At 34.5% G+C, this 12,452-nt stretch overlaps 1 protein-coding gene across 1 annotated transcript; it reads left to right on the top strand.

Annotated features, from left to right (window-relative positions):
- Nucleotides 1–1,023: 1,023 nt before the first annotated feature.
- Nucleotides 1,024–12,166, top strand: LOC140171907 (UPF0561 protein C2orf68 homolog). The gene is made up of 4 exons (XM_072195250.1): nt 1,024–1,235; nt 3,293–3,449; nt 4,884–4,975; nt 11,451–12,166. The coding sequence occupies exons 2-4, from the start codon at nt 3,395–3,397 to the stop codon at nt 11,565–11,567; spliced, it is 264 nt and encodes an 87-aa protein (XP_072051351.1). The 5' UTR covers nt 1,024–1,235; nt 3,293–3,394; the 3' UTR covers nt 11,568–12,166.
- Nucleotides 12,167–12,452: the final 286 nt, after the last annotated feature.

The following is a 12,452-nucleotide window of genomic DNA, read 5'->3' as shown; positions in this document are numbered from 1 at the left end:
TATGCCGCGGGATGTGACGCAAGATCGGATGGGACACTTGTCAACAACTGAGAGGTATTGAGCTCAAGTGGCACGCGTCTGATAGACCCATGGTACGCGCAATAATAAAAGGCAACCACTCGACTCGGACTTAGGCCTATTGTCCATATTGCGTACATTATCGCGTGCGGTTTGCAAATGTTTGCACATTATTTAGCTAGGGAAGCCTTTTCAAATATCCCCGCGCTGCCAAGCTGCGTTGATTGGTCGGATACAATATCGTTGTTTAGTCGCTTACACAAACGTTAATGTAGTGAAAACATGGACGTGGTATATAGAAAGATTGCGTGACTCCAAATCCGTAAAAGTGAACTTCCAGCAGTTTGTGGGAGCTGGAAGTCAAATTGCCTACAGACTGGGAGGGTCCGTGTATTGGGTTGATTTTTAATGCTATGTAATCTACATTACCAGTCGTTCTCCACGGACCCGAGGGAGGGTCTAACTTTATGACAGGCCTATATAGCCTACTGGGTATACATTTTAAACACTTAATGTGTTTGTCATGAAGCTTCCTCTCTTATCTAAAATTCAGATGAGGAAGCTTGTTCGGCTTTGGTTGGCCTACGTCAGAATTCTGGAATTAGGCCTTCGTCACCATAAAATTTTGACAGCACCCTTTATCGAAATTCTAGAATTACGACAGTTCCGGGGTTTTGATCGAAGCAGCCTGTCAAAAACTTAGGTTACTCCTTCATGTAATTATACACGAAATTAGGGTTAGTGTTAGGGTTAGTGTTCGGGACAGGGTAGTTATGATTAGGGCTGAGAAACCTGACTGTCGGAAGTTCCAGAATTTTGACAATTCCAAGTTTTTTACGGGCTGCGTCAGAATCATGGAATTGTCAAAATTTCAGAATTCCGACAATTGCAAGATTTTGATGCAACAGCTTCCTTTATCAAATATTGATAAATATGCCTACATGTACTAAATTTGAAGTGTAAGTGTAAGTGCATTGCCCTGCCTGGCGCCGAAAAAAAGTTCAAATGCGCCCTCATTTGGTAGCAGAGGAAAATCAGGATTTTGATGTTGACTGGTCGCAGTGAAAAGTGTCTTGCAAAACCAAACAAATTTGTACAAGTCTGGTGTCAATGGCAGAAGAATGCGAGGGAACAGGTTCTAATGACGGTTTTCCAGGTCCTGGCTTAGATATGACACATGGCTTTGTTCATCATATCAGGAAAAATCAAATTAACAGGTAAGCTTAGGTTTCTCATTTTAAGTTTATTGACAGCCCGTCATACAAAACAAAGTCAGCAATCATGCAATTGATGAAAACAAAACACTGGTAAAGACATATTATAACATTTCTATACAGATAGATTTGTATTTCTTTTCCATAAAATGTTAGTGTTTACTGTCAGATATGTCCCCTTTTAATTTTGGGCCGAACAAGTGAGGTAAAACAAAGAAAATTGGGAGTTTTTTACTACCAGCGCAGATCTCGCCAATCAATGGCAATGCCATTGCCATGATTGCCAGTTCCAAAGAATCCAAATCCATTGAAAATGAAACTCATAGCTCCAATCAGGGGTTCCAAGAAGTGCTGTGTATGTGTCGCTGCAGTTAAGTGTGCATTCATACGGTAGTTAACGGTACCGTACATAGCCTTCGTCTTCGAAACAAAGAAATCTTTGGGTACAATTACCGAATAGGGTGCAACTTGAACTTGCTAGACTTCTTCAGTCCAGTCCTCGTTTACGGCGTTTAGGGTTAATGGTTGAGGTAGGACAGTCTTGTAATAAGACTAGTAGAGTTGCACCATTTGTAATTGATCCAATCTTTGCTCTACAAATCAAATTATTGCAAATTACACATATTTTGTACCGGTAATCATTTTTCACTTCAAAATATGATATAAACACATAGGCAGGCTCAGAAATGCGATGCGAATCCGCGAATCGATTCACGCAAAGATTCTTGTAAAACATCAACCGGGCGAAATAGCGAATCCATATGGATGAGTGCATTGGCAGTTTACAGAAAGAAAAAAATATGTATCAAGTTCGACTACCGGTTTGACTATACCATTTTTTAACTACCGAGCCCCCAAAATGGCGAATTATGGTATAATTTACTTAAATCATTAATAATTTGTACAATAATAATGTAGATTTGTGCGAAACAAGGATTCTCGCAAAATTCTCTTGCAAAGGATCCAAATGGATTCGCCCGCACTGCCACAGATTTCTAGGCCTGCATAGGTAAGCAATGTCACATGATGTATGAATGTATGGATGGGTCATACACAGCGAGCAGAATCTTGGTCAGCGATCCAGTTAGTACTACCACATGGAATAAAGCAATTCCTATGGTGGTAACTGGATCGTTGACCAAGATTTAGCTTTCTGCAGGTCATAAAGGTCAATATTTATATTTTACTGGATTACTAATGCAATATTAATCCCGGATTCACTTGCACAGAAGGTTCTGCAACTTCAGAACAAGGCCTCAAACTTTCAAAATTTGTAGTTAGTAACCTACTACAACTGTGCCAATGTGGGTCTCTCTATTGGTCGTGCTAAGGTACGATCCTTTGATGTGTGTATGACTGTCCCGCATGCCATGTACGTACTGTGTTATGAACATCGTGTACAGCGTTTGACTAATATGTGACATGATCAAGGGGAATGACTGAGTCGCATGTCGGCCCAGGTCGAAAATGAGATTTACACATGTTTCTAAAGAGGACATTTAGAGCTTTCAGAAATTGAAAACCCCATGTTGATACGACTTTTCTTTGTGAAGTTACGTCAATTTATCAATCGCTGAAAACAATATAAAACAAAAGAATTTTAACACTTCCTTTGCCAATATCTCAAAGTCAATATTAGCGACATCCGACTCATTTCCCTTGATCGTGTCACATATTGCCATCGTAATAATAATTAAATGACGGCTCCAACGTTTTATTCAAACTCTAGTTTTGTCAAAACTACAGCACAAAGCTAAAGTCAGGGTTTGTTAAATGTTAATAATGTTTAATATTATAAGGCCCTTGAAACTCAATATTGAGTTTAGCGTCCCCCGCCCGCGTTATGATTTGTTTGCAAAATCTGAAAATAATTCATTATTGTGCATACTAAACCAGAAAGAAAATTTGTTTTGCAAAATTTTTAAACCCCCTTTTTTTGTATTTGAAACCTTCAAAAAACTATAGAAAGCCTTGGCAACTAATTGCTGGCCCCTTGTCTATACCACTGCCCTTGTGTATGTATGGCATCATGGCAATAAATTTGTATAATTATTCCTCAGGGATGATTATGATAAAGAAGTAAGACATGCCAAGCAAAATCAGAGGCCACCGCGGCGGACACCAGCACCAACCAGGCCAAGAAAACCAGATATGAATCGTACATGCCTCCAACGAATGAACCTGCTACAGGACCTAGTAAGAAACTTGATCAGAACAGTAAGTACATGTAGCCACAGGTGCGTAGCCTGTATTCTTCCAAGGGGGTGGGCAGATGGTTGCAGGGTGACTTTCAAGGTGGGGGGAGGGGGGATTTGACAAAATTAGGCAAAAAAGGTCTAAAATCTATAATATCAAAGTGGTCAGCATCCCAAGGGGGGTAGTATTAAGATGTGGGGCAAGATGTCCAATGGGGGGTAGCTTCCTCCCTACGCCACTAGCCAATGGTCTTCATCAGGTCTCAAAATAATGTACCTGTGTAGTAACTACTCCAGAATATGTATGGAAAATGACCATCCCCAAACCTTGGACTCTATGACCCCTTCTGTGCCGGGGGTACTCAGTACAAATGACCATACGGGACGTGCACATAAACATGGGTAGCATTTTCAGCCTTCTGGTATATCAATGACCCCTTTTTCAAAGCCTATTTTGGTATATGAATGGGTCCTTTTTCAAAATTTTCCCAAAATTTTGGGAAAATTTGTAAAAACTAAGACAATTTTGGGTAAATTCGGCCGAAAATTTTGACTTTTGGTATATCAATGGGTGCAAATTTCTTGCAAAATTGGTATATTTATGGGTCTACTTCCAAAATCTCAGCGGCACGTCCCTACCAAAACCAAACTTGAGTACCCCGAGCTTCTGTGTCTCCCATCTGAACCAAAATTCATTGAAAATTTCACTACTGTGGGCAAATTTGTCAGATTGTTGACCCCTCATAATAATTCACTTTAGCCCCTGTGAAAATTGTTGACAAACAATTTGAAAGGCCTTGTCAATAGCACTATAAATAGATATTGGCCCGGTGTTATCACTTAACATTGACTATGTGTACGCATGATCGTTCCCAATTTCGAGAAAAAAGGGGTTACTTTTAAACTATGTTCGCGAACATTTTATGTTTTAGAAAATAGGGTTGTTTTTGACAATGGTGTACTCGAAATTAAAAAATAAGAGTATATTTTTGTGAAACTGAGAATGTTGAAATCCCAAGAAATCTTAACATTTCTTGCTCAATTTACTTCCGGATTTCAAGTTTTGTGAAACTTTTGTGCCTTCCTAATATTCAGCAACTCACTCAGTTTATTTCTGGGGTTTGTTTACACCGATTACATCACTAGGGACTTCCCAGTTTAGCCGCTGTGTTCTTTGGTGTGTGTTCTTGAAATGTTAAAAAAGGGGTGCTTTTGTAAAAGTGTACTTGAAATGCAAAAAATAGGGGTAATTTTCAAGGCTAATTTATACCCGTTTTTGTGTAATTAAATAGGGTAACAAATGCTGAAAATGTTCATGAAACCGTGCAAAATAGGGGGTTGTATTTTTGACTTTTGGAGCGATCATGCGTTACGCCTTTGCATAGGCAGTGACAACACCGGGGATATTGATCTGTGTGGATCTAATTGGGTCATAATTTTTGTTGTTTTGTTTTAGGTGAACCAGCTACTGCGTTAGATGAACTTGTCCTTTTTAAGCTGGAATATGAAGATGAAGATGGTGATATCTCAAAGCTGTTGGTATTGAAGGTACATAAAGCCGTTGGGCAGGAAAAACCTCCTATGTACTTGTGGCCCTTGAACATGTTTAAAACAAAACTGAAAGAGGTTACATAGGAGGTTTTGCTGTAAACATGTTCAGGGGCCAATGACACATAGGAGGTTTTTCCTGCCCAACAACAATATTGTTGGGGAATAATGTGCTATTCCAGTTGAAATCCATACATTCCAAGTGTTGTAAAGTGATTGGCCATAAAATTTTACAAAATCTTGTAAAGTGATTGGCCATAAAATCTTACAAAATCTTACAAAGTTTTGAAACGTGTTTGGCCATAAAATCTTACAAAGTGTTGTAAAGTGATTGGCCATAAAATCTTACAAAATCTTACAAAGTGTTGTAAAGTGATTGGCCATAAAATCTTACAAAGTGTTGTAAAGTGATTGACCATAAAATCTTACAAAATCTTACAAAGCGTTGTAGAGTGTTTGGCCATAAAATCTTACAAAGTTTTATAAAGTGATTGGCCATAAAATCTTACAAAATCTTACCAAGTTTTGTAAAGTGATCAGCCATAAAATCTTACAAAATCTTACAAAGTCTTGTAAAGTAATTGGCCATAAAATATTACAAAGTTTTGTAAAGTAATTGGCCATAAAATCTTACAAAGTTTTGTAAAGTGATTTGCCATAATATCTTACAAAGTTGTAAAGTGATTGGCCATAAAATCTTACAAAATCTTACAAAGTGTTGAAAAGTGATTGGCAATAAAATCTTACAAAATCTGACAGTGTTGTAAAGTAATTGGCCATAAAATCTTACAAAATCTTACAAAGTGTTGTAAAGTGATTTGCCATAAAATCTTACAAAGTCTTGTAAAGTGATTGGCCATAAAATCTTACAAAGTATTGTAAAGTGATTGGCCATAAAATCTTTCAAAGTGTTGTAAAGTGATTGGCCATAAAATCTTACAAAATCTTACAGTATTGTAAAGTAACTGGCCATAAAATCTTACAAAATCTTTCAAAGTGTTGTAAAGTGATCGGCCATAAAATCTTACAAAGTATTGTAAAGTGATTGGCCTTAAAATCTTACAAAATGTTGTAAAGTGATTGGCCATAAAATCTTACAAAATCTTACAAAGTGTTGTAAAGTGATTGGCCATAAAATCTTACAAAGTGTTGTAAAGTGATTGACCATAAAATCTTACAAAATCTTACAAAGCGTTGTAGAGTGTTTGGCCATAAAATCTTACAAAGTTTTATAAAGTGATTGGCCATAAAATCTTACAAAATCTTACCAAGTTTTGTAAAGTGATCAGCCATAAAATCTTACAAAATCTTACAAAGTCTTGTAAAGTAATTGGCCATAAAATATTACAAAGTTTTGTAAAGTAATTGGCCATAAAATCTTACAAAGTTTTGTAAAGTGATTTGCCATAATATCTTACAAAGTTGTAAAGTGATTGGCCATAAAATCTTACAAAATCTTACAAAGTGTTGAAAAGTGATTGGCAATAAAATCTTACAAAATCTGACAGTGTTGTAAAAGTAATTGGCCATAAAATCTTACAAAATCTTACAAAGTGTTGTAAAGTGATTTGCCATAAAATCTTACAAAGTCTTGTAAAGTGATTGGCCATAAAATCTTACAAAGTATTGTAAAGTGATTGGCCATAAAATCTTACAAAGTGTTGTAAAGTGATTGACCATAAAATCTTACAAAATCTTTCAAAGTGTTGTAAAGTGATTGGCCATAAAATCTTACAAAATCTTACAGTATTGTAAAGTAACTGGCCATAAAATCTTACAAAATCTTTCAAAGTGTTGTAAAGTGATCGGCCATAAAATCTTACAAAGTATTGTAAAGTGATTGGCCTTAAAATCTTACAAAATGTTGTAAAGTGATTGGCCATAAAATCTTACAAAGTGTTGTAAAGTGATTGGCCATAAAATCTTACAAAATCTTACAAAGCGTTGTAAAGTGATTGGCCATAAAATCTTACAAAGTTTTGTAAAATGATTTGCCATAAAATCTTACATAATCTTTCAAAGTGTTGTAAAGTGATTGGCCATAAAATCTTACAAAGTATTGTAAAGTGATTGGGCTTAAAATCTTACAAAGCGTTGTAAAGTGATTGGCCATAAAATCTTACAAAATCTTACAAAATCTTACCAAGTTTTGTAAAGTGATTGGCAATAAAATCTTACAAAATCTTACAAAGTTGTAAAGTGATTGGCCATAAAATCTTACAAAATCTTACAAAGTGTTGAAAAGTGATTGGCAATAAAATCTTACAAAATCTGACAGTGTTGTAAAGTAATTGGCCATAAAATCTTACAAAATCTTACAAAGTGTTGTAAAGTGATTTGCCATAAAATCTTACAAAATCTTACAAAGTCTTGTAAAGTGATTGGCCATAAAATCTTACAAAGTATTGTAAAGTGATTGGCCATAAAATCTTACAAAGTGTTGTAAAGTGATTGACCATAAAATCTTACAAAATCTTTCAAAGTGTTGTAAAGTGATTGGCCATAAAATCTTACAAAATCTTATAGTATTGTAAAGTAACTGGCCATAAAATCTTACAAAATCTTTCAAAGTGTTGTAAAGTGATCGGCCATAAAATCTTACAAAGTATTGTAAAGTGATTGGCCTTAAAATCTTACAAAATGTTGTAAAGTGATTGGCCATAAAATCTTACAAAGTGTTGTAAAGTGATTGGCCATAAAATCTTACAAAATCTTACAAAGCGTTGTAAAGTGATTGGCCATAAAATCTTACAAAGTTTTGTAAAGTGATTTGCCATAAAATCTTACATAATCTTTCAAAGTGTTGTAAAGTGATTGGCCATAAAATCTTACAAAGTATTGTAAAGTGATTGGGCTTAAAATCTTACAAAGCGTTGTAAAGTGATTGGCCATAAAATCTTACAAAGCGTTGTAAAGTGATTGGCCATAAAATCTCACAAAATCTTACAAAGCGTTGTAGAGTGTTTGGCCATAAAATCTTACAAAGTTTTATAAAGTGATTGGCCATAAAATCTTACAAAATCTTACCAAGTTTTGTAAAGTGATTGGCAATAAAATCTTACAAAATCTTACAAAGTTGTAAAGTGATTGGCCATAAAATCTTACAAAATCTTACAAAGTGTTGAAAAGTGATTGGCAATAAAATCTTACAAAATCTTACAGTGTTGTAAAGTAATTGGCCATAAAATCTTACAAAATCTTACAAAGTCTTGTAAAGTGATTGGCCATAAAATCTTACAAAGTGTTGTAAAGTGATTGACCATAAAATCTTACAAAATCTTTCAAAGTGTTGTAAAGTGATTGGCCATAAAATCTTACAAAATCTTACAGTGTTGTAAAGTAATTGGCCATAAAATCTTACAAAATCTTACAAAGTTTTGTAAAGTGATTTGCCATAAAATCTTACAAAATCTTTCAAAGTCTTGTAAAGTGATTGGCCATAAAATCTTACAAAGTATTGTAAAGTGATTGGCCATAAAATCTTACAAAGTGTTGTAAAGTGATTGACCATAAAATCTTACAAAATCTTTCAAAGTGTTGTAAAGTGATTGGCCATAAAATCTTACAAAGTATTGTAAAGTGATTGGCCTTAAAATCTTACAAAATGTTGTAAAGTGATTGGCCATAAAATCTTACAAAGTGTTGTAAAGTGATTGGCCATAAAATCTTACAAAATCTTACAAAGCGTTGTAAAGTGATTGGCCATAAAATCTTACAAAATCTTTCAAAGTGTTGTAAAGTGATTGGCCATAAAATCTTACAAAGTATTGTAAAGTGATTGGGCTTAAAATCTTACAAAGCGTTGTAAAGTGATTGGCCATAAAATCTTACAAAATCTTACAAAGCGTTGTAAAGTGATTGGCCATAAAATCTTACAAAATCTTACAAAGCGTTGTAGAGTGTTTGGCCATAAAATCTTACAAAGTTTTATAAAGTGATTGGCCATAAAATCTTACAAAATCTTACCAAGTTTTGTAAAGTGATTGGCAATAAAATCTTACAAAATCTTACAAAGTTGTAAAGTGATTGGCCATAAAATCTTACAAAATGTTGAAAAGTGATTGGCAATAAAATCTTACAAAATCTTACAGTGTTGTAAAGTAATTGGCCATAAAATCTTACAAAATCTTACAAAGTCTTGTAAAGTGATTGGCCATAAAATCTTACAAAGTGTTGTAAAGTGATTGACCATAAAATCTTACAAAATCTTTCAAAGTGTTGTAAAGTGATTGGCCATAAAATCTTACAAAATCTTACAGTGTTGTAAAGTAATTGGCCATAAAATCTTACAAAATCTTACAAAGTTTTGTAAAGTGATTTGCCATAAAATCTTACAAAATCTTTCAAAGTGTTGTAAAGTGATTGGCCATAAAATCTTACAAAATCTTTCAAAGTGTTGTAAAGTGATTGGCCATAAAATCTTACAAAATCTTACAGTGTTGTAAAGTAATTGGCCATAAATCTTACAAAATCTTACAAAGTTTTGTAAAGTGATTTGCCATAAAATCTTACAAATTCTTTCAAAGTGTTGTAAAGTGATTGGCCATAAAATCTTACAAAGTATTGTAAAGTGATTGGCCATAAAATCTTACAAAATCTTACAGTGTTGTAAAGTGATTGGCCATAAAATCTTACAAAATCTTACAAAGCGTTGTAAAGTGATTGGCCATAAAATCTTACAAAGTTTTGTAAAGTGATTGGCCATAAAATCTTACAAAATCTTTCAAAGGGTTGTAAAGTGATTGACCATAAAATCTTACAAAATCTTACAGTGTTGTAAAGTGTTTGGCCATAAAATCTTACAAAATCTTTCAAAGGGTTGTAAAGTGATTGACCATAAAATCTTACAAAATCTTACAGTGTTGTAAAGTAATTAATTGGCCATAAAATCTTTCAAAATTTTACAAATTGTTGAAAAGTGATTGGCCATAAAATCTTACAAAATATTACAAAGTTTTGTAAAGTAATTGGCCATAAAATCTTACAAAGTTTTGTAAAGTGATTTGCCATAAAATCTTACAAAATCTTACAAAGTGTTGTAAAGTGATTGGCCATAAAATCTTACAAAATCTTACAAAGTGTTGAAAAGTGATTGGCAATAAAATCTTACGAAATCTTACACTTACAGTGTTGTAAAGTAATTGGCCATAAAATCTTACAAAATCTTACAAAGTTTTGTAAAGTGATTTGCCATAAAATCTTACAAAATCTTACAAAGTCTTGTAAAGTGATATAATTATATAATCTAAAGTGTTTGGCCATAAAATCTTACAAAATCTTACAAAGTGTTGTAAAGTTATTGGCCATAAAATCTTACATTTTTGTACAAAATCTTACAAAGTATTGTAAAGTGCTTGGCCATAAAATCTTACAAAGTGTTGCAAAGTGATTGGCCATAAAATCTTACAAAATCTTACAAAGTGTTGAAAAGTGATTGGCCATAAAATCTTACAAAAGTGCTATTTTTTTGTTCACCCATTGATTGTTGTTCATGTGTAGATTAATTAAGTTGTAATGAGAATTAATTTTTATTATGTAGTGTAAGATAATCATTGTATCGCGCCTTGAGCGCCATTGATTTGGTGGAGATGTGCGCATTAGAAATTCACATTATTATTAGTGATTGGTCATAAAATCTTACAAAGTGTTGTAAAATGATTGGCCATAAAATCTTACAAAGTGTTGTAAAGTGATCAATTGATCATAAAATCTTACAAAATCTTACAAAGTGTTGTAAAGTGATTGGCCAAATCTTTCAAATTGTTTTTTAGTGTTGACCACAAAATCTTACAAAGTGTTTGTTAAAGTGATTGGCCATAAAAACTTACAAAATCTTACAAAGTGTTTTGAAGTGAAGTGATTGATTATAAAATCTTACAAAGTGATGGCTATGCCAGGGGCCTGGAAGCTGGATTCTCCCCGCTGGGGCCACTCAAATATGACAGTGTATGCATGCGTGACCAAATTTTTTTCAAACACCCCCTAAACGAGTTTTACCCTACCAGCAAATTTAGCCCCTTAATAAGGTAATTTAGTGTAGAATTTACCCCCTAATGAGATTTTGGCTGGTGAAAATGCAACAAATGTACCCTTTTTGGAATTATAATTTACCAAAAATTTGAAAAGGTACCCTAAACAAGTTGTCCAGTTTCAGAAAACTACCCTTATTCTTGAAAATCACTGTTTTTAGACTCTAAATGCGTCACGCGCGTAACTTGTCTTGCCTAAAATAACACCCCCTTTTACTTGTTTTTTTGGTCACGCATGCGTACAGACCATTTATGTGAGTGATCCCCCCGGGGGATTCTCTTGGTTGGGGTTGTTCCATGTATTGCACTTTTTGACAAATGTCAAAAAACAACTTGCTGACTATGATTGTCCACTCCTGGGTTAGGTTTTAATATAGTGTCATGGAGTATAAAGTCATTTTACACAAAGTGATTTTGACCTTTTTTTCTCCTTTTTATGTCCACAGGATGATGATCCTCATGAAATAGCTGCAGAATTTGCTCAAGAATGTGGAATCCATGACTCCTTGGTAGATGCACTGGTGTACCGTATTGAACAGGAGATGAAGAAGCGTGTCAAGTGATGAGAACACAGAGGATATAATTATCTTCCCCAAGGTCACATACAGAGGTCAAAGGTCATTTGAGGTCAACTTGTAAAATGCAATTTTGTAAGACTTCTGGTTAAACCACTATGGACCTCTTGAGTATACCATGTACCTGAGGTATCCATGGTAACTATTGATGTGAAATCCATGGATCTCTGATGGATGGACTTTTTATAAAGAGAAGGTGAAAATTCCTTTAAAAGGGAAACTGGCCTCAAAGAGGTACATGAGGAGACCCAAGTGAGGCGAAATTAATAGCCCATTATTTGCCTCCTGTAGCCCATTGAAAATTAAAATCGCCATACCAGGCTACAGTTTTTGTCCTGAACCATTGCCCATCACCAACCATGCATGGGAAATGGTGAACCAACATGGGGTTTCTCTGCAATTTGAGGTCAGAATTTGAGAAGTAAACTGTTCCATTGGATATTAGACCATTTTAGTTTAAATTCTAATGGCTTAAAAAAACGTGTTCTGTTTGGACTAAAGTGAGTTCTGGTCCCGATTAAATTCAGGTGAACCATGGACTCACTTTTTTCACAAGCCGAGTCCTGGTAAAACATCCTTAACCGGGATCCTTAAAGGGGAAAATAAGTTAGACAGGCTGAAGAATTAAATCCACCAGGGTCATGCATGTTAATTTGTCATATCATTACAAAATATAAACAATGCCAACAGGAATTGACAACTGAAGGACAAAAGTTTGAAGCATTTCTAGAAGATGAAAACATGACTGCATGACCTCAATACGTACCATAATTAATTCCCCTTTAAGGTTTATTCGAAATTGACCCCCCATTTTAACCATTTATGAACTGCTAACATACACTGCACTGACTACACTTTTGGCCGGCCAATCCC

The sequence above is a fragment of the Amphiura filiformis genome, chromosome 15 (genome assembly GCF_039555335.1).
Source record: "Amphiura filiformis chromosome 15, Afil_fr2py, whole genome shotgun sequence".
NCBI classification, from domain to species: Eukaryota; Metazoa; Echinodermata; class Ophiuroidea; order Amphilepidida; family Amphiuridae; genus Amphiura; species Amphiura filiformis.
Note: the sequence above shows the minus strand (reverse complement) of the source record. Positions and strands in the feature narration are given on the sequence as shown.